At 43.3% G+C, this 26,851-nt stretch overlaps 1 protein-coding gene across 4 annotated transcripts in view; it reads left to right on the top strand.

The window, feature by feature from the left end:
* The window catches only part of LOC124481421 (carbohydrate sulfotransferase 8-like), a 96,018-nt gene that overhangs the window by 49,136 nt on the left and 20,031 nt on the right, over positions 1-26,851 (top strand). For all 4 annotated transcript variants that reach the window (XM_047041254.1, XM_047041251.1, XM_047041253.1 and 1 more), the window contains one exon: positions 6,779-6,787. In XM_047041254.1, coding sequence (XP_046897210.1) covers positions 6,779-6,787 — 9 coding nt within the window. The remainder of the gene's footprint in view (positions 1-6,778; positions 6,788-26,851) is intronic.

Raw genomic sequence — 26,851 nt, 5'->3', positions numbered from 1 at the left:
TTGACTCATTTGTACCCAGAGACCTGAACCTCATTTGGTATGCTGTAACCTCAGGGTAAAACTCACAGGCCTGCTCTCCATTGATCAGGCCTAGTTTAATTTCTGATCACTCCTGATTATTTCAAGGGCTGGAACAGAACTATGTCTTTGATCATGGGTTATGTCAGGCATGTTATGATCATGAATGATCAACATGCTATGAATGTACTTATGTCCATCCAATCAGGTGAGAATGGGGGTTTGTGCCTTTTGTGACATTTCACAGAGATTGGTTCGACAGATCCTTAAGCATGGATACCTGTGCTGGTTTCACAGAGAAACTTTGATTTGCTGAAAGAAACAGACGTTTAAATAATAGCCAGGCTCATTTATTCTTTCATATATTGTTTTCTAATTCAACTAAAATGTCATTAATTTAGCCAAGAAATTATTTTCTGAAGCACCTGACTAAGCAGTGTTTAAATGAGCCTGAGAGCAGTGCAACTGGGAGCTGTTATTGATAGCCATATAGGAGCTCTACCATGTACTTATTCACTGTGTGTTTCATATATAAGTGGCTCGCTTGGGTTTCCGATAATGTACGGCTTGATTGTATTAAATGGCATTTGAATGAACCTAACAAAAAGCCAGTGTTTTTTCACACAGCGTTTTCTGATGAACCAGAACTTGATCTGAGTCCTGCATATACTATAGACCATAAAGAACTTGCTGATGCGTTTCATCCTCCTGTCTCATGTTTTTTATCTATACAGTTCTTTGAAGTGGTCCACTAGTAAGGTCTTAAAGAGACAAGGGCAAACAGAGAGACCAACCCCACAGAGAGACAGGGGGAGACCAGCAGTTTTTCCACACGTTCATTTTGCACAGCTGACGATATCAATGAACCCCGACTTGTTTTGTTCGAGACACACTACAATAGGTTGTTGCAGCACTTGTGGGAAATTACATTCGATTATGGGTCGCCTGGATATTAATCGGTGGTGGTGTTCAGCTGCATCGGCTTTATTGCTGTTTTAAAATTGCGTCTCATGATCTCTGGTGATTTTCCTTCCTTGCAAGCTATTACTTCTTAATCAATTTGCATGTCAAATGACTAGGGAGCGGTCCCTCTCAATCACCAGCCTATTACGGAAACATTGCATTAAGGCGTTCATGTACACTCCCTCCTCTCCTCTTCTCCATCTTCACTCCACTGTATTACACTGACATTATGCCAATATCCCTCCCAAACTGATCTCAGTAGTTCTAACAACAAACTGACTCTCTGCAATGAGAATAGGACTAACGGAATAGACATGGGACACATATACTGTGTCGCTTCTCTCAATTTAAGACAAATCACACTTGCTTCACTTACACCTCATCATATGACTATGTGCTTTCTATCTTTTAGCCATGTTTACGGACCATGTGTTTACTTGGTTGCAAATTCACAGCCGGCTGTGGGAATGATGGAATGAGATGTCCAAAAAGAGACGCAGTCAGCGGTCGCAGTGACAAATTCATTTCCAAACTGGATTTAGTGCTGGGCGGAATTCACACAAACCACATTATCTCATGATGAAGACAACACTTCTACCTGCCGTGAATACTGAAGCCCTTCTGAAATGTGTTGAATACTGCCTTCGGAATACATATTCATCTACATCGGGAGTCAGTTTGTCTTCCCAGACTGCTGTACATGTAACAGTTGGTGTCGGCGTGGCGTAAGGGCTACCACAACCCTGACCCACACTATTCAATAACTTCTAGCCAAAGCAAAATATACTCATGAGTTTCTTGTTTGTTTACTTGCAAAATGCTTTGACACTGATATCTGGAGAGGTGTTATGCAGAGGGGAAAGTGTCAAGCTTGATTCGGATGAACAGACTGTGGGAGTGAGATGTGGAGGAAGACGAGGAGGCACAGCAAATGTATCAAGCTCCAGAATCAACTCAGATTCATGTTCCCGTGTTTCACTGAAAACAATAGAAAAGGTTGTCATCTTTGGTGGCCTTGCTGCGGCTCTCTTGCCTTGGTTACCATAGTAATCAACTCCTCCTTTTCATTCAGGTATTGTGCTCGCACAAAGTAATAGTCCTCAATGTTTCTACAAGAAAACATACTGAAATAGTTCATGGTTACAATACATGCTGTCATTGATCTTTCAACCCATCCATTTGTCATCTTTCCTTTACCAGCAGCCTTGCATGTCATAATCTGGCTCCAGTTTTAACATGATGTCTGTCTCTCTGTCGGGTTGATGTGCTGCTGAGGTCCCCACCCCCTAGCACCAAGCAGTCAGGCCTTACATAGGGTTTATATCATCTGGAAGATACATACACATGAATGGTCCCTGTTGCCAGTGCCAAAGAACGTGGGGCGTTTTAAAGGCAGAGGCATGGAGTCCCATTAAAATAACACTCTGAGGCGAGTCGTAACTCACTCTCTATCGACTTATATATGCCCCCTTTGCTGCCTTGATTGGGCAGCTCTGTCAAAAGCCCCCAGTCACAGTGGGTCTGCTTTATGAGACCTATCCAGGGACCATGTTGATTTTATGACCGACTTTCTTTCAAATAAAACAGTATGTCCAACACCATTAATTTGGCTGCGCCCCCATAAAATGTTTGCCTTGTCCGCCAGTGGAGATTTCTTCATGCTGAGACGATCTGATCTCTCGTGTGACATGGGTGTTGGTGTGAGAGGCAACACATGCAGTGTTATGGTACTAATAGACCCCGGGAATCTGTGCAGTAAAATCTTGACAGAAACCACAATGAATATATTATATTTGCATATCTAGTGTTGAAAGAAGGTGGTATTGTTGTGTTTTCTCCATTTCATTCAAGTCCATTTGTCTCTCAAAAGACATGAAAACAAGTGTATGACATACTGTATGTACAGTATATCCTGATCCAATATGTCAGAGGGTGAAAAAGGCAATGTAGCAACAGATTCTATGGATTATATTTGGTGTGATCTCCATTGAGTTTTTCCTTAAGCTTCACACAGGAAGTAATCAGAAGCAATCACACATGACAAGAGGTAGAGACACCTCATTTTCTGTTAGCTTGCGCACACCTGGAGGTGGGCCAACCGCAACCTCGGGGCTCCTCTCTCGCATCTCTTTCTGCGTCACAGCTGTGCTAGCCTTCGTTTGGGCTTAGTGTTTTCACCTTGTGTTAAACCCAGGGAGCACAGACCTTCAACCCGAATCAATGTCTTTTGTGATGAATCCTTCCACTTCCCCAGTCTTCGTTTACCTTAAATTGAATACTCAATAAAACTGTCTAAAACAAGTCTTCCCTTCCCCTCTCTCCCCCTTATAACACCATTGAATTGAGACGAGGGCCAGGGTATGTCAGCCAGACGTAATTTCCTGTACACTCTGACAACACTGTGAGGGGGAGCCATGGAGATGAGAGGTGTCCACACATTCCCATTTGCTTGTTGTTTTTTTCTCCCTCCATCTCTTGTCATCTCCCCACCGCTCCGTCCTGACATGTGGGGCATCGTAATAGAAAGAACATGAGAAAGGTGATAGGGTGAGATTCAACCCTGTCTGCCTACAACAAGCTTTCAGCAGGCCCTACTTATATGTGAAAGACCTGCATGTGGGATGATCAAAGTGATCTGAACATGAACTTGGAGTGGACCTCAATAGCAGGTGTTCTTCACAAGTTACCATGTGTCTTATGACCTCACTGATGACCAATCTTCTATTCCCTCATTTCTGTCAATGTGGCAGAGAACAGTAAATACAATTTAAACTTTCCTTTAACTACAGGAAATATAAGAATATCAAAAAAGAATTTGCCCTATTTTATATCCCCACCCATTTTGGGTATTTCAACTCAATATTTCATAGTTTCAATGAGTCACACTCAATTAAATGTGAAGACTAATTTTATTACGCCGTTGAAGAATGAATGAATTATATCCTGACTTGTAATTTAATTTCAAAGTCTCTGTGTAGCAGCACCCTGCAATAATAAGGCTTTGTGGGAATAGACATGTTACAGGGCTGTCACATGTTGGCTGCCTTTGTGAGTTAGTGGGAGGAGGGCAAGAGCTCAATCAGACAACCATGTGTTCAAAGGCTGTGTATGTGTTTGAGACTAGTGCAGTACCGAGGCATCACATTTACAGGGGAGGAGGGCGGCGGTGGGGTGGGGGGACTGTTTATTGTTGATAGGAGAATCTGACCCCGGCCATGAAAAGTCTCATATATCTCATCTCTTAAGCAGTGTGCAGCAGTGTTATCCAAGCATAGGCCAGCCCACTCCGCCTACAGAACTGTCTTCTGACATTCAGAAAATATATTACTGTTTAGAAAATCCTTTTTTCTCTTGTCTGTTTCCTAACACTATCCAGACAGTACAGTGTAGGCACAGTGCTCACACTTGAGGTGAAGCATGAAGTAATGGAAGCATGGAGGAGCATGAGCCTGGACATAAGGCTCATCATGTTGGAGTGATACAGATGATTCCAAGGCTATATTGGAACCATGTTGTTAGGGTATTAAAGGTTGGTCAACATGTGTTCTATGTTCCACCAACCAGCCCCTCCACTCCCCCCCCCCACCCAGCACCCCCTCCCCCAGCCATTCAGCATGCTAGGCTGATGAAGTAGGAGGTACCTGTTTACATACTAATGAGCTCAGCATTAGATGGAGATGTTGAATAAGCGATGTGCACTGATGCTAAACAACGGAAGCGGATTGTTTTAGACTTTCATTATCGAGGTAGAACCAACCGACTTTGGTTTGCTGTAATTGGCAAGCCGCTATGCCTCAGCGCCCACACACAGCCCATTCTGTCATGGTATATGACTTTGATTTTATTTTTAAGTAAAAAAATAAATAAAACATATTTCCGTTCATTATTATTCTCTTCTTTTTTTTTGGGGGGGGGGGGGGGGGGGGTAATCGATGCCAATCAGTTTGCTTCGCTCTCTTGACGATCTGTTATAAGATTCCCAATTATTGTGTCACAATACAGTAAATGGAATTCTGGTAAAGTTGATATAATAAGCTGCTGCATTTGTTTCTTGATTTGTCATGGGCAAGGCCTTGGCTGTAATACTTTAAGTATGGGGAAGAGCAAACAAACTTAAAATCGCAAAAGGAGTCTGTCTTTATCCAGTCTCTGAATGCTGTCTAATTTCAGACTTCCCTGTTTTACTGCCTTATCTTTGAGTGGATGAAAAATACCATCAACAGAAAAGAAAAAAAAGATCTATATGTATTTTAGAAGAATACACACGTTTCTAGTTTGAAAACCTGTTTATTGAAGTTAACCATAACATGTTGATTATTTGAATTTATCTCTGAGCTTTCAATTTTAGGCTCGTTCATGAAATATGTCTTCATTCAGATATGCTTTTGAAGGGTGCTGTAAGCTTTGCGTCAGCAAACACCACTCCTGTTTTCGACTCCTTTTTAGATGACAGAGGAGCTTAATGAGCTGTTCGTCAGCAACCTCAGGGCACACTCAATGACAGAATACATATGGTGGTTCACGCATACATTTTAATCTGGGCCATAAATCAAGCCAAGCTAATCTAAATGATATCTGTATACTTAAATGAATTATTTTAATTTATAAAAAATGTACAGACATTCTGGTAATATAATATCTGTATTATTTTTGACCAATTATATGGATGGATTAAAAGTCTAATTGCACCAGTCATACTAATAATCATATCAGAAAACAGTTGAGATATCCATTCATTGGAGTATTTAAAGAGCCAGGTTTAGTATTTATGTTCACAGTTGGTCGTTTACATATCACTGCCCCCTCCAAGTCTCATAGACTATTAGAATGTAATTAAAGCTTGAAAAAAGCAATGTCCTTTTCTTCCCCATCTGTAAAGTATAGGCCTACAGCAATGTCACTGTCATTACTTTTTCCAATTAAAACAGGCCAAGCTTTATTATATGAAGATTAATAGCAAAGGTGGATGACTATGTTAATGAAATATGATTTCCCTAATATTAAATATGAATATAAAAGTAATTAATTCACCAGCATGATATTAAAATAGCCCATCTTTTAGTGTCATGATATGAGACACAAGGCTAAAACCTGTCTCTGAAAGGATACCATCCTGGGATTACCATGGAAATGGTGACTGAAACTAATTCCTCTCCTGTGGAAACCAAGTTCAAAATATTTTGCCCAACTACCAAAAAATATATATGTACTTAACATAATTAGATGAATCATCTCAGATCTGTATACCATTGAAACATCCCCAGACCCTGTTGTTAATCCAGACACCCCCTCACTCGATCACCTCTAGGTCACATTTGATTTGTTGGTACTGGTAACTTTCCTTCGGCAATGCCTAGGTAGTGACCCTTAGCTTAAAGGCCTTTGGTGGAGGAGAAGGGCAGTGGGTCAAGGGCCGCATCACATACTGCCTCAGGGGCTGCTGACTGTGGGCAAGGAGATTTATCTTAGCTTGGTGCTACAGGGTAGGATTCTTGCATTAACTAACACCCGAGGGCGGAAATCGCTCTAAGGGGAAAGTCTGCAGTGATTGTTGTCTCTTCTGAATGCACTCAAGGGATTCTTAGTTTTTCAGCAAACTTGCAAAAATAGCTCAATTTTCTTATGCATGTGAAGTGTTTGACAAGTTCCAAGTCAAATAAGTATGTTCGTTATTTTAAGTATGTTTTGTAGCAGGCATTTTAATGATCTACCTACAGTAGCTTTGTTAAATGGAGAAATTAACGATGATCTCCTTTTTCTCCCTTGCTCCCTCTGCATGGCCATATTCCTTGTGTAGATCCAACAGGTAAGCTAAGTTTCTCTTTTTCATTTTAACTTTTATTACACAGCAAACATGTCCTCAGAAAAATTGACCCCTATCTTGTAAATAATACTGTACCTAGGTAAAGTAGAACTATCTTGTTATTTACAACACGTAACTGATTTTGGTAGAACTGTAATTAGAACAAATGTGCTCCTTATCCTCCAGCATCTCGACTCTTGTGACATGTTAAACATTACACAAATGCTAAATATCTTCTAAGCAAACACAAAACAAATTGCAGAGAAGTTTCTCAAGGGTGCTTGTTCACACTCAAAGAAAACACATAAGTACAGCATGTGGCCCTAGCATGAATGTTTCAGCAAAGCCTGCACACTTGCATTAGTTTGAAAACATTTGTTTGAGGCAATTACTGTTTTTCTCCTGAAGGTATTCACTTGTTTAAGAATGACTTTTCGTTCTGAATTCCTGAGTCGCTTTGGTGGAAGTAAAAAAATGTAAATCGTAAGGATCATACTCATGTGAATATTGCTGATGTTGAGTTAAAAGACTTTTTGACTGTGATTCAGATAGACAGCTGTCAGCTGAGGACCTTGTGACTACAGTTCTTAGATCCTGGCCACCCTGAAAAGGAATATACCTGTATGTTCCAGTATTTGCTCCAACCCAAGTTGTCTCAGACTAGCAGCAGCCTCCCTGCGTTAATTGGGAGCCGGACCATGAACCTGTCGCTACAAAATGTGTCCGTGCTGCCTCACAGTTGGCAGACTTTTATCAGGGTCAATCTCCCATGGTTTGTGGAGAAACAGCCAGACTTCCACATAATCCTCTTCAGACATATAGCCCCACCAGCACCACATTTACAGGCGAAATGCCCACAACTCTGTGTGTGTGCATGTTTTTGTGTGTGTTTGTGGAAATTTGTTTTTGTTCCAGAGTCTAAACTCTGGACCTCTTAAATTAAATTAAATGGTATAGCTGGGCTTCCTTGTTTGTAGTCAGAAATCAATGGAGCATGACAGTAGAATCTTCAGAAGGTTTCCAATGAAAGGCAAGCTTTTGAATCAATAGATATGGAGTCAAACAGTCTCCATGTAAAAGATTTTGATGAGGATAGACAATAAGATATAGCATGAAACATTAATGTGCTGTGGTATCGTTTTTGTAAAAACAAGCCTTAGATTGTGGCTTGACTCAAAGCTGGTTTTGAAGGATAGATTTGCAAGTCATGTTCTCATATCATGAATTAATAATGAGAAATTGTGGTGCACCTTTTTTACACCAAGTACATGCAAGTGTAAAATGCCATATCCCATCTGACAAATAAGGAGACAATGATAACATTAGGATGACATGAGCTCGTGAAACATTTCTCATTCTTAGCTACAGCTAAAAATGGCTGTTGTAGTTTTATATATGGTTGTTTATTGCAATGATGCTTCAACAACTAAAGCCCAGGCCAGAAATATTTGCCAAGGTCTGGCCATGACCTCATAAAACAATACAAGTCTGGGAAGAATTGCTTCAATCTGCCAGGCCCCCTCATACTGCATTAAAGGTTTCAGAAGCTTAAGACTGCCTCCACTCCTTCTTCAAAGGGGAGATAGAACGCTGGCTGAAACCAAGGCTCTGTAATGCCATGTACCATTGGGGGCTCTGTGGATTAGAAGCCACTGTGCCTGAGACGTGTCACTCACAAGGGGCCACGTCCCAAGATGCTTTCATCAGCCTGTCAATTACCGCAAGGCAATACCCCTTCTCTGCTATTCCCTTGATGCGTTTTGGGAAGTCCTTGATCGACAACCGTTCTTGTATGTGCAGGGATGTGCCTCTCACCACTGTTACATGTACATTCTGAAAGACAAGGATGCAGGGCCATCCCCAAACATCCCTCTCTTTTGCTCACAAGATTGTACTCATTGTGCTTCTGAAGAAACGTTACGACGCGCTGCCACTCCAGTGAACTCCAAAGCTACCTAATTTCCCTAAATACTACTTTCTGTCTTTTTTTATCTTATTGATTAGTCCTCATCCCTTTGCGGCAGTGTTTTCCTCCCACAGAGAGATATAGCTGGAGGACAGTGCACCTCACAGGCTTGCTCCCCAGCCCACCAGCCATGGTACCACGAGCATTCTCAATCAGCAGCCCCTCCTGGCGGTTGCTTGGTTCTGTCAAACACAGACCACTTCCACACATTAATGTTGCTTTTGAAGTTGTTTCCACTGAAGATGCACGCATCTTATTTGTTTTGGTCTTTAATTTTTTATTTTTTTATCCCACTTCCCTAATTCTCACTTCGTTCAAATATTAGAGCGTTTGGATATCGCTCGTTATATGAGGTTCCCAGACCTTTAGTCTCATTAAGAGGAAAGTCAAACTCCTTTCTGTTAGGGAACGTTATCTCGTTTCAGCCAGGCTCTCAAAGTGAGTTAACGTGTGGGCTCATTAAAAAATTTCAATTAATTTTCCAGTTTTTCCCCTAGCTTCAGGAGCTCTGATAATGGTGTTAGTTTTTCACAATAAGGGGACACTGGGCGGATTTATGCGTTGGGTAGTTGAGGCTGTGTCATGCATTAGAAAATACTCCTGTTGAAGACTGTGAGGAACTTCAGCTTACATTTTCAGCTTCTGAGATTGTCCATTCTTACACCTCACAACAAGCTCTCACTGCCATACACTGTCACATCAGAGGCTATTGTTGTAAGGCAGAACTCAAATTATCTTCAAATGAATGGAAGTGGTGGGAGACAGTTTTCTATTATCTGAAATCTACACCTAATAATCACAGTTTCAAGGACATTATACCTTTAAAATATCAGAAAAGCACAATGATAGTCGCTACTCTATTTTTCTTTTCAATACCATACTTACTCTTAATAAAAATGTTATGCTTTTGTGTTTCATATGAACTAAACCTCTATGCTTTACTGTCTACACAATCCGGACATTCAAGGTTATAAAACATCCAAAGTAATAGAGACTGAGCGAGAATTGGAGTAGAAATATTGCATATCAGCTGGCATTATTTTATCAGCACGCTTTGTCTGGAGATGGGAAGACGGCACATTAGTGAGCATTAGTGAGAGGAAATAGAATGGAGGGAATCCCCTGAGGTCTGGACTCTTGATGTTAAGACAACAGGATCTGTGTGGGACTTGGAACACCCTTATCCTCAAATTCACCCATTCTCTGTACAGTCGAACGTTATTGTGTCGTGTGGCTTACATGTAAATAAGGGTTCTACTGACCTGTCATATTGTAGAGATCTATCATCACTACCAAATTTGCATACCACATGTAACTTAACTCATAATACATTCCATAAGATAAAATAAGATCTTATGGAATGTTTCTTAAGTCCCACAATAGGGAAATTCGCAAGGTTTATGAAGGTTACATTCATTTAAAATGTCTTTCTCTGGCTGGTATGCCGACTTGACTTCACTGCTCCAAATCTGATCCAGATCCCAGCAGACAAGAACATTTTTTCTTTGGCATTCACTTGTGTGGTAACCTAGCCAAAAACACGGGCCACCAAGAATGATATTTTGAGTTGGAGCTTTATACGAAATAGCAGAAGTTGCCATACTACAGAATATACTCAGGTACTTTTCTCGTGCATACAGGAATACAGGAATACAAAAGAAACATTTCAACAACTTGGATAAGTCAAACTTTTGGCATTAACTTGGATGAGTCAAATCTTGTCAAATGGAATGTGTAATTTTTTTATTTCGCAATGCTAAATTGAATGAATGAATAAACAAATAAAGGTCAAATATAGTAGAACAAGCTCCAGTCTTGATCATGCAAGGGGTAAAAAGATGAAATAGTGTAAAGCAAAGTCCATTCGTAAATAGCAGTGTACACAGTGGAAATATTGCATGCAACGACTGTGAGATTATGTTACGGGGTGGTGGACCCAAGTGCACAACACAGACACGCCAAAAAACAGAGGGATGGTCCAGAGGGGTTTAATGTTGGGGTAGGTGCAGAGGAGACTGATGGTGATGACAAAAACAGACAGGACGGCAGGGTAAGCTGTACGGGCTCTGGCTGGGAGGCAAGGTTGGTGATCCTGGAGGCACAGGCAAAAGGTTAGTTCAGGAATAACACAACAAATAGTCTTAACAGGAACCGGGAGCATACTACCGAGGGTAGACGAAACTATTATCTGGCGATGAATGATGTGAAAACCAGGGTTGATAAACTGCAGGGCTGATGAGTTGATGGGAGACAGGTGTGAAGACTGAGGCAGAGTGAGTGGGTAATTGGGACCGGAGACCATGGCCACACCCACAACCGGGGAACACAAACGACCCGCCACTAGGGGGCAGAGGGCATGACAGATTATACATTCTAAATGTGAATGGTCCTTTTGTCTTATGTGCTCATGTAACACAGGGATTGAAGGATTGCATTTGTATGTGTGAACCTGATGGTGACATTTCCTGGTAGCAAGCTCTACAAACTGAGGAAAGACAGCAAGGCAAAAGGATTAAAACTGAATATAACTGAGCCACTTTATATGCGAAGGAGGACTTTAAATGGCCTTAAAAGAGCTTGTCAGTTTTATAAATGATCACCTGTTTCCATTTGTGTTCTCCATCTTTATTCATTTGATGGCCAGATGAGAAGCAGCAAGAAAAAGGTTTCAGCTGGAAGTTTGTTGTCACTGGGCTAGTTTTAAAGCCATTTTGACTAAGGATCTTCGCTGTTTGAGTAAGTCAGATTCTGCCTAAACCAACACACAACAGAGCAAGGGAAGTCCCAGGTTACTTCTCACAGGCATGAACTATTTATTGACATTCTGCACTGTGCTTCCATGCGCCACACCATCCATTATCACAATGGGGAACAATAGATGTCATGGACCTGCAACAGAAAATCCAGCAGAGGATGAATTTGAGTCAATTTTTCTGTCCTGGCAATCCATTTGTCATCCTCTGTGAGGCCAGAGGAGATGCTGTTACCTCCCAGCTCTCTGATTAAACAAGGAGATAAATTAATAACAGGTGTCCGAAGGAGAAGAGGGACGGAGGCTGTTGGTGAGAGGGTAGCCTGTGAGGTAAAGGGGAGCAAAACCTTCAAATTTGCCATTAGATGAAAAAGGGCCTGTTGTTCTATATGGTGGTGATACCCAGTGACAGTCACTTTGGTTTGGTCGTATTGTTTATAGGTTAAGTGACGAGGCCAACGTACGGCCTGGCCTGTAGATGTGTTGACCACTCCATTGTTATTTCTTGAAAAAAAAATGTTTTGTGGCTCGCAAGAAATTTAGTTAGTTCTTACCCTTAAAGTGTTTACGTTGTGGCATGAAAGTATCTCATATACTCAAGAAACAATAGTAGAATTGGTTTTGTTCAAAATCGTGAAAAACCAAATTATTCCCTGATGACTTCTGTTCAATTAACATCAGGATTCATATCTAGTCTGCACTTGATTCTGATTCTCCTAATCACTCTGGACTACACGTAGGTACCCATATCCGGTCTCTGGATTTTATTGATGATTGTCTGTAGCTTGTTTCATATTTTTTCCATAATTTTCCTTTTAAAACATCTAAATGGAAAATAAATGTCCCAGGAATGCAGGAAGAGCACATTGTGTCTCAGGCGAACAAATTCAGGAGAATCTTTGATTACCTCTAATGTGGTTATGGGTAATGGTGACCTGTCTCTGAGGAGCCCAAGTCAGAACCAAATTATATTTCAAATCCATTAAATGTTACCTCAGATCCATGATTTGCTTCCAGCAAGCAGCAACCCAGGGCATTGGGTAATTGAATTTCAAACTTGGATCCAGGAAGTTAACAGGGCCCTGAGCCACGTCCTCTGTGCAAGGTGGAATATTGTTATTCTATGAGTAATAATTCATATGTGCCTTTCAACTTGTGTAATGAGGGTGCTTTGTGCCATGGAGAGCACCAACCCCCATTTGTTACAACCACACTACCAGATTGGAAATTATATACAGTGGATAGATAGACAGATAAATAGCAATTATTAAATTAAGGCCTATATTTAGTTTTTCGCCAGGACTATCATAAAAGGTTAAGGTGATGGCGGAAGACATTTAATAACAGCAAGCTGGAGATTCATTTGTGGAGCGATTCATGAACACATGCTTTGAAATATCCGATTAATTTCAAGTGCCAGGGTGGGTTCGTCAGAGCCTGAAGATATTTATATCCACATGCATTTTTGATTATCGGGGTGTGGACTGCCTCTGATCTGTTACTTGTTCTGTCATTGTGTCCAAGACATAGCAATTCTGTAAGATCTGCATCAGTCTCATCATTAAACTCACTGGATGTTGATGAATGGCATAGGGGAAGTTGTGAAGAAAAGAACATCAGATAAAGGTATTCAATATCCCATTCAGTGTATGAATAAAACTGACCTTTTTGGAAAAGTACATATTAAAATGGCACAGCGACAGTCAGTTCTGTGTCTTATTGCCTCCACTGGACAGGACTCATCCGGGAATGTTCTGTGGGAAGGGCTGGAGCAGATATCCGACTGATCCTGCTCTCTAGGAGCAGCATGGGCTCCACTGTCTCCTCCCTGTCATCTCTGCTATTTAAAGACATCCCTCACTCTAGGGACCTCGACAGACGACACTAGACTCAATGCTGAATCAATCACAAGACCAATTTACCAATTAGAGTCATTATTCTCTATAAATAAACACATCCCAGCCCCCCCCCCCCCCCCCCCCCCCCCCCGCAAGATTGTGCTGTCTCAACTTTCAGTCATGCAATCAGAGGACAGGCAAACACTGTAGATCGATATGAGGTACCCGTGCATAGCTCTCTCAGGCACGAGGGCCAGAGACTGGCTTGTTTTGTAATTTAAAACCTTCGTCGGGCATCTTGTTTTCATCAAGTTAGTCTGTCTCGGCTTATTCTAATGCATACTGAAGCTTCACAAAAATATCTGTTTATATATAATGTATATGAGCGCTATATAAAAACCACTGTGCTCTATGGAGAGTATTAACATTACAAGGATATCCCAAGGATTTCTTTCCCTCTATCTCACCGAATTACTGCAGTTGAGAAGAGAGGAAAGTGAGGGAAACTGCGTCTGCTGCAAAGAGCACAGCGATTCACTCAGGTGATGTCTAAATCAGTTGGAAACACTTGAGTAAACATTTCAAGACCCCTTCTATAATTCATGGTAGAAGGAAAAGCACTCTTATGATACAACTGCACTTGGCAATCTCTCCTCCTCTTCCAGCTTGCCTTTTCCTCCTGCTCTTACTTCCTCTTTCCCTCCACTCCATCCATGCATTCCTTTCCCCCTCCCTCACTCATCATCCTCTTCTTCTTCCTTCTCATCTCCTTCCTCCTTTCTCCCTTTTGCTTGAATGCAGGCTCTCTCCAGCTTCTGTCTCCATGCCACCCAGTCTGACAGAGCTCTCGACGATCCTGCAAGGATCTGTCATCTCCAGGGGAAAACATTTCATTCACAGGAGAGACAGATGTCACTGGCTCTACAATACAACGGCGAAGCGTTTCGCAGCTACTAACACACACCGTCTCAAGCAGGGATGCTGTCAAATCAGTACCTCTGCAGCACCCACAATGTGTCTTCCTGAGAAAGGACCTAAACATGTCCTAGTTACGTCTGTTTTTGAGACGTTGGAGACTGAGATCATGCATTCAGTGCCATGGTCCAGTATTGTGCCGGTGTTGCACGGAAGGCATGGCCTTGGCCAGTCTATCTTGGACAGCTCTGACGGTGCATCTTCTTACTCTTAGTGCTGCTACTGAAGACGACCTCCTTCGAAGTGCCTGGAAGAGCCTCAGAATAAAAAAGAACAGGTTATTGACTATCAAGTATGCCCAAGTGCACTGCCGCAATTTAGTGCAGTGAGCTAGCAAGTCTCCTAGCATTACACATCCAACAAAAAGCATTTTATCAATATTCAATTTGAGTGGGTTTCTTCATATTAATGTGAGCAGCAACCAAGCACTTCTCAGAGGCCCTTTAAGACCTCGTATTCAGACATCAAGTCTCCTGTTGGATTCTGTCGTAATGCCCATGGGATGATCAGATGGGATGGGATGGGATGGTCAGACTGAACAGGTCCATCGGCCTTGTCAGTGTGATGACAGGCATGTGATAGGATTTCGTGTAGAATAGGGATGTAGTTTAAATCTTTTATGGTTATTTTTTCACTTCCTAATTTTGTTGTTTCTGGATTAAAAGTACTTTTTGTAATATCATATTATCTTTTCCTCTCTTTATTTCCTATTTATCAAAGCCAATAGCAAATGTCACATTTATTCTGGTTATTTTTCCAGTTTCCAGCCCAAAATGTTGTTAATCTTTTAATGTGAACAAGCATTGCACAAAGTCTCACCAGATTTCATCTTCAAGCAAATGCAAACATGTAAAGGTCAACAGGGTATTAGGGGTAATATCCATGATATTTAGTGACAGTGAAATTCAGGGAGTTTCAGGGATTAGAGATCTTGTTGTACTTCACTCCATTCTTACCCTGTGTAATCTGACCCATTTTAAAAGCCTTCCCCATGGGTTAAAGAAGTATGCTGTTCAGATTAGGCCTTCGATAGGATGACTGAAATTATAATTGAGATTATAAACAGGACTACTGCTCTTCCTCCATTCACATCTCCTACTGAGGGGGATTGGTCAGAAATTGAGTCCTTGAGGACATTTCACAATTACATTTTGGATTAATCTTCTTTTTTTCTCAGCTCCTCAGGCTCATATTGCTGTTTACATGAGAGAATGTATGAGAGAATATTGCAAGGCATTAAGTTGGTTGCCATCCAAGTGTCGTTTTTTGATGCTGACCCACCAGAGGGTATAACCTAAGAAACTACATGCGAGGAAATTGATTACAGAAGACACAGAGCTCATTATGCAAACTGGCTTTGTCCTTCACTGGACAGTACAGCACAGCCCTTATTGAGTTTAAAGGTCAAGAAACAAGAAAAACAAGCACACAAGGGTAATTCAGTCTAGGGTAATAGAAGATATTGAATCAGGAAGCGACAGCATGGTAAATCCGTATTTATCGTTCAAATAAATAAAACAAACCTTTGCTGATTGTTATTGATCCCCCTCCCCCCCCCCATATAGGCTGATTAATTTGCACTGACAGGAACACTGTAAGTCAGGGGACCAGAATGCAAATAAGAAGGGCTCTTTACAGGCCAGTGGAATTCCCGTCAGCCCACAAAGAGGGTGTGCTTCGTCACCCAAGGCACGATCCACACAATCCTTTTTACTCTCGCCAGCCAGGCGCTTACAAAGATTTAGTATCCTGAGATAAAGGTGGGGATAGTGGTGGGGGGTGGGGGAGGATAGCTTGCTGGCTGGCTGGCTGGTTTGCTGGCTGGACTGAGCCAGGAAGGAAAGAGGAGCCACTAGGAGGAGTACAGAACGAACATGGCTGCTTGTGTTGAGGATTATGAAATCCCTGGTGTGACAGATTGTCATTAGTCATGGTATGATAATCCAAGCAACTCTCTCTGCCATAAGTAGAGGGTGTCTTTTGGGATTGTGACCCTGTGAGTGAGGGGAGGTTGTGGCCATAAGCCTTAGACCAGCATTGTCATCATTGTCATCCTCTTCATCATCATCGTCATCATCCTTATCATCATCATGACTGTCATCATTCTCACCACTGTTATCATCTTCATCAATATTGTCATATCAGGTGTCATCATCAGTGGGGCAACAGCAGGTCCCACCAGGGAGAATTCTCTTCCCCTCCCTATCATCTCAAAGCCATCATTGTTTCTGGTGCATGTTTGGTCAAATGGCCAGTACAGACCCTTCATTGACTCTGACCACGAAAATACTAGAACTAGAAAAGAACTATACACTTCTGATCCTTGATTTCTTGGTGTACTTTATATATCCCCAGTCAGGTGGCTAAGCGGTTAGGGAATCGGGCTAGTAATCTGAAGGTCGCCAGTTCGATTCCCGGCCATGCCAAATGACGTTGTGTCCTTGGGCAAGGCACTTCACCCTACTTGCCGCGGGGGAATGTCCCTGTACTTACTGTAAATCGCTCTGGATAAGAGCGTCTGCTAAATGACTAAATGTAAAATGTAATGTATATATATGCTCTTTAGAAAGCTTTGGGCAAAAATGTAATGTACAATGTAAATGTAGGATGTAAATACTACTGTTTACTGATTGCCAGCTGTGTGTGCAGTGGTTTTGTATTCCGAAAGAACGACTAATCCCAGTCCCGACAGTCATAAGTCTTCCAGTCTGGGGCAGTGGTGGAATCCCTTTCCAGGGAGGGAGACAAAAATCACCCAAGAGGCAAGTGTCTGACCCTGGCAGAGTAGGAAGAGGAAGAGCATGATGTGTAAAACCTGCATACACAACACAGCTCAGCCCTTAGTGTCCATCCCATGCCCGGGATTAGAAAAGAGGGATTTGATAGGGTGATTGAGGTAGGTGGGGAGAGGAGAGGGTACTACTCTGGCGGCAGAATGGGTCCTAAAGCCCAGGCTAGTTCTAATGAGGCTGGTTGATGTAGGAACCAGGTCCACTGGGCCCAGGGACCAGATGTCTCTGGAACACTCACTGTCCACCACAGCCCCACATTCAGCACTCAGGCCATCTGCTGCTATCCAGCACAGTCAATATTTATCCACTGGGGGACAAGAGGAAGCTCGCTTAGCACCTTAGATCATGTTAGCCCCTCTGGTTAAACTAGAGATGAGTTTATTTTCTGTCTAACCATGGAAAGTACACAGTGCTTTATAGCCCACACACAGCAACCTGTCCGTCCTTACCTCCTCCTGTGTTTAAAATGCTTATTTCCAGTGTCTTCGCCAGAGAATACTAATGAGGGTGAAACGCAACACATTTTAGATGGAGGAGCTCATGGAGCGGCAGTTGAATTAGGCTCCCAACTCACACTTCGTGACTCAGCACTGAATCAGTGTCGCTAAGGCCCTTACGAACACCCTGCCATACAATATGGCCTTCCTTGTTAGGAAGAGGGCTGGTATTTTCTAACATTCACAAGTGCAGTCGACACCAACAATTGGTTAAAGCATCCAACCTTATTTTTTATAATGGCCAAATCTGATCATCCACAATGGGGCTTTATTTGTAAATACAACGGGCACTGTTACTGTCCAACCAACAACCTTGGGAAGATTTACACAGGTAAAAGGATGTATCCCTTGTTCTGACCCATGGCTCCCCTGTAGTGAAGCTTATCCCCGCATCTCCTCTCTGAGAAATCTGACCTTTCATTGTAAGATAATCAGATGAAGAGAGTCAAAAAGCAACCCAATTAAAACTGGGAGAGTCTAGGGAGAGACAAACAAAATCTCTTTCACCACACGTCGTTCACGTTCTCTGTATCTGTATCTGAACTAAAATGATATACCATAGCTGACAGATATGTAGATACTAATCATTGATAGAATTATAGATTCATGCAGTGCATGGTTTATTCTCATTCCATAGCAAGCTATGGTCAGGATTCCGACATTTATGACAGCCTCCGGAAAATCTATTGTGATCTCACTGTCTCAGAGCACATGGGGTGAAACAGCAACAGCCACAACACCCACATACACAACTGTGATTTTAGTTATCGTTCCAGAATCTATTCTAAAGGTATAACTGTCTGCAGGCGCGCCTGCACTGAAAAAAACTCTGTCTCTCACTGTTCTGCTGTAGAGATGCATAATTGATCTCTGAAGAGTAGAACACATGTACACATTTCTCTCTATCTTGGGGGGGGGGGGGGGGGGGGGGGGGGGGGGGCTGGGGATTAGGCCAATTGTGAGGAGATGGGGAGTAAGAGAGAGTGTGTCAGAGAGAAAGAAAGACCACAAGGTTGAGCTGAGAGAAGGTAAATAAAAGTAACTCTAGACATTCTGCAGCAAGTGTCCTTGGAGAGATTCAAAGGGCACCAATTGAAAATCCGACTTGTGTTTCTGTATAGTTTGCCCTCAGATGTCAGTCACATTCGTAAGAGATGTCAATGTGTGTTTCCACGTTGCTGAGCATGTGTAGGCACACACAGTATTGTGCTTGCATGTGATTCATGCATCTCAGCCTATCAAATAATGGAGGGACATGCAGCCCTTGAAGAGAGTGTAAAACACATCCTGTTTTTTCTCTCCATGGTAAGCATGTTTGTGAGAAAGAGAGAGAGAGAAAGACAGACAGAGAGAGAGAGAGAGAGAGAGAGAGAGAGAGAGAGAGAGAAATAGAGAGAGAGAGAGAGAGAGAGAGAGAGAGAGAGAGAAGAGAGAGAGAGAGAGAGAGAGAGAGAGAGAGACAGAGAACTCTTCCTGTGGCACAGATCTGTTTTCATATTCATGGAGCTGCATGCTTTGTCTCCACAGTCCCAGTTTGCTTACATGAGGAACTTGAAAGCCTGTGTCCATGTCATCTCTCTCTCTCTCTCTCTCTCTCTCTCTCTCTCTGTATCTCTCTCTCTGTATCTCTCTGTCTGTATCGCTGTTCTCTGTAAAAAGAGGGGGTGCATTTTCCCAGGCTAATTCTACCACAGCTCAGAATCCAGGCCTTGAATAATACTGTTTAGCTCTAATGAAGTAAAATGCATAGCGTTTTAACTGGAGCTCATTTGTATCCAGTTGGGTTATTATAGTACATCAGAATAGGGTTACTTTACTTACAGGAGTTTCTACAGTTATGTAAATCGGGGTTAAAATAAGCAGTCACATCTGAAAACTTAGTTTGAAACTCTAAGCGATCACTACTAAAATATATTAAATGTTTCCAGTCACCCTGAGAAAAGTCTGAGTCACTAAGAAGGTATCTTGTCATGGTATTTCAGAAAAAAAAAAATGATGTAACGAGATGCTTCAACCGATTTTAACTGGTTGACGAGTTCCAACCAGACCTTTCTGTCAAACTTGAATGTGTAGGCTGCCTCTGTAGCTGAGCCCATACACAGAACGGTATGTGCAGGGTCAGGACATCCAGGAGGATAAAACAGGTCTGTCTTCTTCATCATCTTCAGTATCTTTTTGTTGTCCTTTTTTACGTTTTTTTTTTTCACTGTACTATTCTTCAACATCTTCTCCCTCTTCTTCTGCCTGCTATACTTCTTCCTGTTCTCGTCTTCTTCTGCTCATGGCCTGCAGTGCCTTACTCAGTGTCAGTATATGTTGACACACAATCACGTCAGGCCATCCCAAGCACAAACACTTTAGTACATCCATCCTGTCAGATGATCTCTGTCTAATGAGGCTGTTATCAGGCCAGTGCATCTGCAGGGCAATGCTGCCCTTTTCTGTTCTCGCCTCATGCGTGTCATTAATGTCTGTCTAATTCAGCCAAAAAGCCACCAAGTCAGCCCCTTGGCAGCTCGCGCTCACGCTCAAATTATCCGGCATGGCTGCTGGGATGATGTCCACGTCCTCAGACGACAGTCGGAACATTAAGCAGATAAAAGTCATGTGACAGTCATGTGACAGGCATCCCACTCTCACGTAGATGAAGATCATCGATCAAACACCTCAGAAGGAGTTGTTAATATCACGTTTATGATTCAGATTGTGATGGTATGTGTGTGTGTGTGTGTCTACTATACAAGATGAATTGTCATTTTTCTCTTACCGGGCCCCTTGGTCAATTCATAGTAAATCAAGGCCCACCAGTGGCCTTGATTTACTCTTTGGTGTTTCCCTTGCCACCTGATAGAGAGCACCAATCTGCAGCATACAAAACGCGTACGTGTTGCAACCACAGCCCGATAGGGCAGACAACCTTACTAATCTCCTGATGTCCCCTACTCCCCTGAGCACAACACCGCGCACACACACACACCTCTTGAAGAGCACATTACAGTAAGGATCAGTAGCCAATCGGAGGCCCTGGATGAAGGTTTCCTTTCAAGCTAACAGCCTCTCCTATGGGAAGCAGCTTTTTTCTTCAGTCATTTAAACACAGTGAGGGAAGATCAATGAAGGAAATACCGTGGACAGCTTACAGTTATATGGATCTAAATTAATACCAAATACTTACTCCAGAAAGTTTCTACAACAAATGCAAAAGTCTGTGCAAGTTTGTATGTGCAAACATATTTTAACGAAATAATGGCTAAAACATGTTTCCTTTTTTCAAAGAACTGATGGACTAAACTGTCTTAGAGAGACACCAGCATTATAGGATGGAGTAGGACACTGACTTCTGATGGTCTGAAAAGCAGAGGCTTTTAAAGGAGTCCCTCACGTCTCTGAAAACATCTGCAGTCTCTGCTTTTATCTCCACCAAGTACATGTGGGAGCTCTATGTGTGTGCATGCATCCGTGCATTTATGCTCCATCACTAGATGCTTTCACATTGTAAAATGATCCTCCTCTTCCCAAATCTTACAGTACAGTATATGGTTTGAGAGATATGTTAAATACAGAGCATGATGGTGCAAAGCACGAAACAAGGCTTGTATCTTCTCTTCCTACACATTTTAGGTAATTGACGCCTGGCCTAGTACTTTATATCCGTAGGTATATTCTAGAGTAGGCTGTGACTTATATCTCATCAGTGCCTCTCAACCCAAACAGGGTCAGGCCCCACTTGAATTTACTCTTGAACTTTGTATGACACTGACATGAAGTAAGCATCACAAGATATATCTATTTTGAATTTAACTGTGGAGTAAGAACAAAAGAACACAAGCAATGTCATTGAGGATTAGCTCAACGCTGCTAGCGACTGCCAAATAAAGCATTCTGTGCTCCTTGTATTTTTTTATTTTATATATTTTTACTTTTCTCTGGCATCAGTCACTAAACAGTAGCAGCATTGCCAACGTGTCATCCAAATGAAATGCTGTTTTCTTGTGGTTGTTTTCAATCATAAAGAAGGGCACCTACATAATTTTTACAGAACATATGCTGTTTGTAAGCAAGTTTTAGATGCTTTGAGGCTGTTGTGACTGTGGTCAAAGATCCAGACTCCTCCCATTGTGAGTGCTAAAGTAGTTAGCGTTTGGCGGACACCATCAACCGCTGCTCCACTGCCTCTTCCTCCTCTTCCTCCCTGCTCTTCCTCCCTCCTCTTCCTCCCTGCTCTTCCTCCCTGCTCTTCCTCCCTCCTTTTCCTCCCTCCTTTTCCTCCCTGCTCTTCCTCCCTGCTCTTCCGCCCTGGTCTTCCTCCCTCCTCTTCCTCCCTGCTCTTCCTCCCTCCTCTTCCTCCCTGCTCTTTCTCCCTGCTCTTCCTCCCTCCTTTTCCTCCCTGCTCTTCCTCCCTGCTCTTCCTCCCTGGTCTTCCTCCCTCCTCTTCCTCCCTGCTCTTCCTCCCTCCTCTTCCTCCCTCCTCTCCTGCTCGGACCGGCTGGCCAGGAGTCCTCCCACAAACAGATGCTGCCAGCTGCAGTCTGTGAAAGAGCAGCAGTTCCATTCATTTATTCAGAGGATAAAAGATACCGTACCTGCTAGGGGCGAACTGGGGAAAATGGTGGGGGAAGACTCATGAGAAGCCTTTGAAGCAGATGGTCCCATACAGCTTGGGTATCCACTGGTGTGAAGGGGGGGGGGGGGCACTCCACTTGTAGCTGCCCTGCTGAGAGAAACACTGCAATTACACAACGTCTATCTACAGGGCTTCCTTTGAAGATGCACTTGTGAGAGCCTTTCCTTTACACCTTGCTACTGCTATGCAATGTTTTCTCCTAGAATACTCTCCTTAAGTCATTTATACAGTGCAATGTGTGTGCGTGTGTGAAGCACAACCCTTACAGCTTCAAACCAAGGTGAGCTTGTGAGAAATGAGGATGTTTTAGAAGGGTTCTCCATTGTAATGCGATGTAGTCCATTTCAGGTGAAACCAATGAGACATATGTGAAGCAATATCTTCAAAAGGGACCATTTTGCCCTAAATGTAAAGATACAATACTATATTCCGTATTGTGAAAAGGCTCCGCCAATCTTTTCTGTTCTCGGATTACCGTGATACGTTAACGCCCAGCCAATCCCATTAGCCTCAGACACAATGGCCTACAGTATGCCTCAGAGCTTTTCAACAACTCAGCACTTTAAAACTAAGTGGAGAAATATGATTCGCTGCGCTAGCAAGGGGGTCAGCTAGGAGCCTTTACACCTCAACCCAGTTTGATTGGTGTGACGTTTTCTCACAGGGTTCTTTAAGCCTCCTATCATCCTGTCCTTGGGAGCGTCGGCCTGTGGAAGCCATCAGCAAGCTCTTATGGTGCAGATTGCTGTTGTGCTGCTAAGGAGGAATATGCTCTCACCACAGAATAAATCAATCTGAGGCAGGGATGGCGCCAGTTCTCCGCATTTTCCGCCCCTCTGCATTCACCCAGAATTAGTTTAAGGTCAACCTCCACAGTGAGTGCAAAAGCCTCACCGTCTGGGCCAAGGTGTTATTTTATTCTCGGTAATTTCTAGAGATCAATATCATCCAGGCGGTGACCCACAAAGCAGGGAGGTTGGCTAGCCGGAGACACGCTATTTTGGGAGGTATGGTATTGCTAAGAATAACAGAGGTCCACTGCGACCCACAGTCACACTCCAGCAACTCCAGGCAAGCGTTTACTATGACAACCAGCGGAAAAAAAGCCTTGTGTCGAAGTTCGGAAGGTGAGGAAATGAAGTCAGAGGGACGTGACCTCGTAGAGCATCGGCGATGAGTCACAGCTGTGATGTAATGGCGAAGGAATAGGTTTTTGCACGTAGCGTCGTGAAATCCCAAATTGTAATATTACAGTCATGCAGTGTGAAAGACTGAATAATCAGTTTGACACACAATAGATTGGACGGCAGGAGGCCCACTGCCAGCTGATGACATCCTCATCACAGCACAATTGCGACCAAGGATTTCCGCCATCCGCACTCACCACACCAAGCCGTCTGACCAGCAGATGGGGTTGGGGTGGCTGACTTTTAGTGGGGGCCCTCCGAGACTAGTTTTGAAAAGAAAAGGGGATCTCTCTGTACCTTTCAACTGAATGAGGAGGATCTCTAGGCTTCAAAGCCGGAAGGCTCGCAATAAAGAATTCATTTTTACCTGCAATAGTAAAGAGGCTGTTTAATTATACATAGAATCCCACAGCATGCATAACATTTTCCATCAGAGCCAGGATTTGAAAGCTATTACATAAAGCTGATGAGCACAGGAAGATACAGATACCTGATTTTCCAGACAACTGCTGTGTGAAACACACGTCATGCTGGATCACTTAGTGAGGGGATGTGAAGAAAACATCGTCATGAACGGACAAATCTAGCTGATAAAAAGGGGAGGGACTGCAGTGAAATTGTTCACAGTTTTGCTGCTGACACCTCCCACCTGGGTCCTGGGCACCGATGTTGTCCCTCTCATTAGCAGGGAGACAACCCAGGCTACGTCCCGTGGCTTCAGTTTTCCTCACAGCCGCTACCTCCAGCAGCTGCTCCGAGACAAAGGACAGAGGCTGTTCCAACCTTTGTGTTTATCCGCCCCGCACGGTGCGCTCCCCATGAATCACACAGACATTTATTTAAACAGATTAATTCCTTCACGGTATATTATCCATCAGGTTTTCTCTCAGACCCAAGCTCAGCCTTGCTTATAATATGGCTTGTCATTTCCTCTCATTGACTCGAGCCCAGGCTAAATTGTCATGAATAATACATGGCAGCTGGTAAATAAAACAGAAGGAATTGTAGATGGAGATAGTGCTACTAATAGCTAGCTCTGCTAGCTCTGTGGTTAGAACAGACTGCATACTGGACTCCAGGTGACGAGACTAACTGCTTTTTTCAGGGAGAGAGGGAGGGTGGAAAGAAGTGATTCAGAATTGTGAGAGATGGAGGGGAGGTAGACATACATGTTTAGAGAGAAAGAAGATGGAGTGAGAAAGGGTGCGGAGGACAGGAGAACGGAAGTGGGGAGGTAGATGTTGACGGGGATGAAAAAGGACAAGAAAGGATAGGAAGGAGGAGGAGTGAGGAGGGAAGGAGAGAGAGTAGAGGAAGGTTTGCACATTAGTTAAGCTTGAGAACACTGGGCCGCTGTCCAACAACAGGGTAGAGTAAGGAAGGGTGGAGAGCATAGGAGAGAGAGAGAGAGAGAGAGAGAGAGAGAGAGAGAGAGAGAGAGAGAGAGAGAGAGAGAGAGAGAGAGAGAGAGAGAGAGAGAGAGAGAGAGAGAGAGAGAGAGAGAGCACGGTTGGCAGCCCACTGTGCTGGAACGCAATGCAAACACAGAGTACTTGTGAACAGAAGGCAAGGCGCAAGAGGGGGCAGGCCTGAGGCTGGGCAGCACAGCCTTGCTGTAAACAGGACCAGCGGACAGCACCAAAGGACTGTACAGGGGACAGCATGGAGACATAGACTCCCTCAAAACCAGGAGAAAAAATGGGTTATCACGGATGAAACACATTTTCAGTACAGTTTGATTGTTGTGCCACTAGTACAGTATGTGAGAAACCACTTGGTCTTAATGTATGTCAGTTACCCTAACCCAAATCATCGATAAAGGTGTCTGGCATAACCTCGTTGCTTTGTGTTTGGTGCCTTTAATACTTGATCTATCCAGCTGTGTCCTTGTCACAGCCTGGTTCCCAAGATGCAGTGTCACAACAAGGTGTGTTAGTGGGGCCATGTTGACAGGTCTTCCACAGTTGTCACCTTGTCCCCTACTGAATGCCAGTGACGGAGAGGGTGACACTAGTGCTGGGTTGACGGATGACACGTTGTCTCAGTGATATTCTTTCACCTCCACATCCATGTCATAGACCTAGACCGGTAATTGAAAATAATAGAGGCTCATTGAAACATCACAGTTTATTTCCTGGGATGGACTGGTCTGTTGTGTGGGTGGTTGTGGGAGAGAGACAAAGAGAGTTATAAATGGAGACATTTAGAGATATTATTAGACGACTGAAGAGTGAACTGGTTGCTCAAGGCTGTACTGGCTATGGAAAATCCATAGCTCTGTTTTCTCTGACCAGACCTACACTTCTGGCATGTCTATACAGGTCCTTTCACATATCAGATCAGCTATTTATCCAATGTTGAGAGGAAGGAAAGAAGAAAGGAAGGATATATATAAGGAAGAAAACACCCAGTCGTCATATCCAGGACCAGGGAGCTGCCTTGTCCGCCAGGGCTTGGCACTAGACATGAACCAGCAACTGGAGACAGAGGCGGCATCAGAGTAGCCTCCTATTTCATTAGCAGCAGGTCTGAGTGAGCCTGCCCAGCATAATACCGGCTTTAGAGTCCCAGAGGAGCCTTCAGACGATGGCTGCCAAAGCAGGAAATGAAACCTAGTCTTTTCCTCCCTGTAATCCTCCACCTCCCCTCCCTTCTCCCTACCTTCACACACAAGAGAGAGAGATTAGAGTCCGGGGCCTCGGGCTCTGATGAGGGAGGCATGCATGGCCCACTCTACATCATCATCCCTCAATCCCAGAGAAGACATTGAATTAAAGCTTTTAGAGAGCACCCCCCCCCCCCCACCTACCTTTTCCTTTGCCTACCAAACTACGCCCAGAGGCAGTCAACCCCCATTACCCTGGCCAATCAGTGAGCATTCTGCTGTCTCTTGCTAATGGACTGATAGTGGGAGTATGTTTGGGGAGGCGCATTCGGTCGCCTGCACAGTACCAGGGCCTGCCTCACTGAGCACCTTATTGGGCAGAGTGTGTACAGAGCGCTGTTTAGTGCTCTGTTGTGTGATTTACTGAGACATCCTGAGATGTACTTAGAAGGGTAAAGAGAGAGAAATAGAGAGACAGGGAGGAGAGAGAGAAGGTGAGAGAAAGAAAACTTCTTCCCCAAAGCTGAGCTGAGCACCTAATAACAACACCTCTGGAGACCAGTGGTGTTGACTGGAGACGAGGGCTTTGTGGAAAACAAGAACATGTGGATAGAGAGAGGAATGCAATTAATCAACTTTATTTCGAGGGGCACAATTGATCAGTTGTGGCCTTGTCAATAATTAATATCATATCATCGACTGATGAGATCTTTCCCAATGATACTCAAAAGTACCTTAATGAGGCACCCTGAAGGCATTGTGCACACTGTCCTAGAAACTCCTGAAACCATTGAACTTTTGAGTTCAGTTTGAATTCAGTCTTCTGGAGCA

The sequence above is a fragment of the Hypomesus transpacificus genome, chromosome 19 (genome assembly GCF_021917145.1).
Source record: "Hypomesus transpacificus isolate Combined female chromosome 19, fHypTra1, whole genome shotgun sequence".
NCBI classification, from domain to species: domain Eukaryota; kingdom Metazoa; phylum Chordata; class Actinopteri; order Osmeriformes; family Osmeridae; genus Hypomesus; species Hypomesus transpacificus.
The sequence above is the reverse complement of the archived record's forward strand: the minus strand, read 5'-3'. Positions and strand labels throughout refer to the sequence as shown.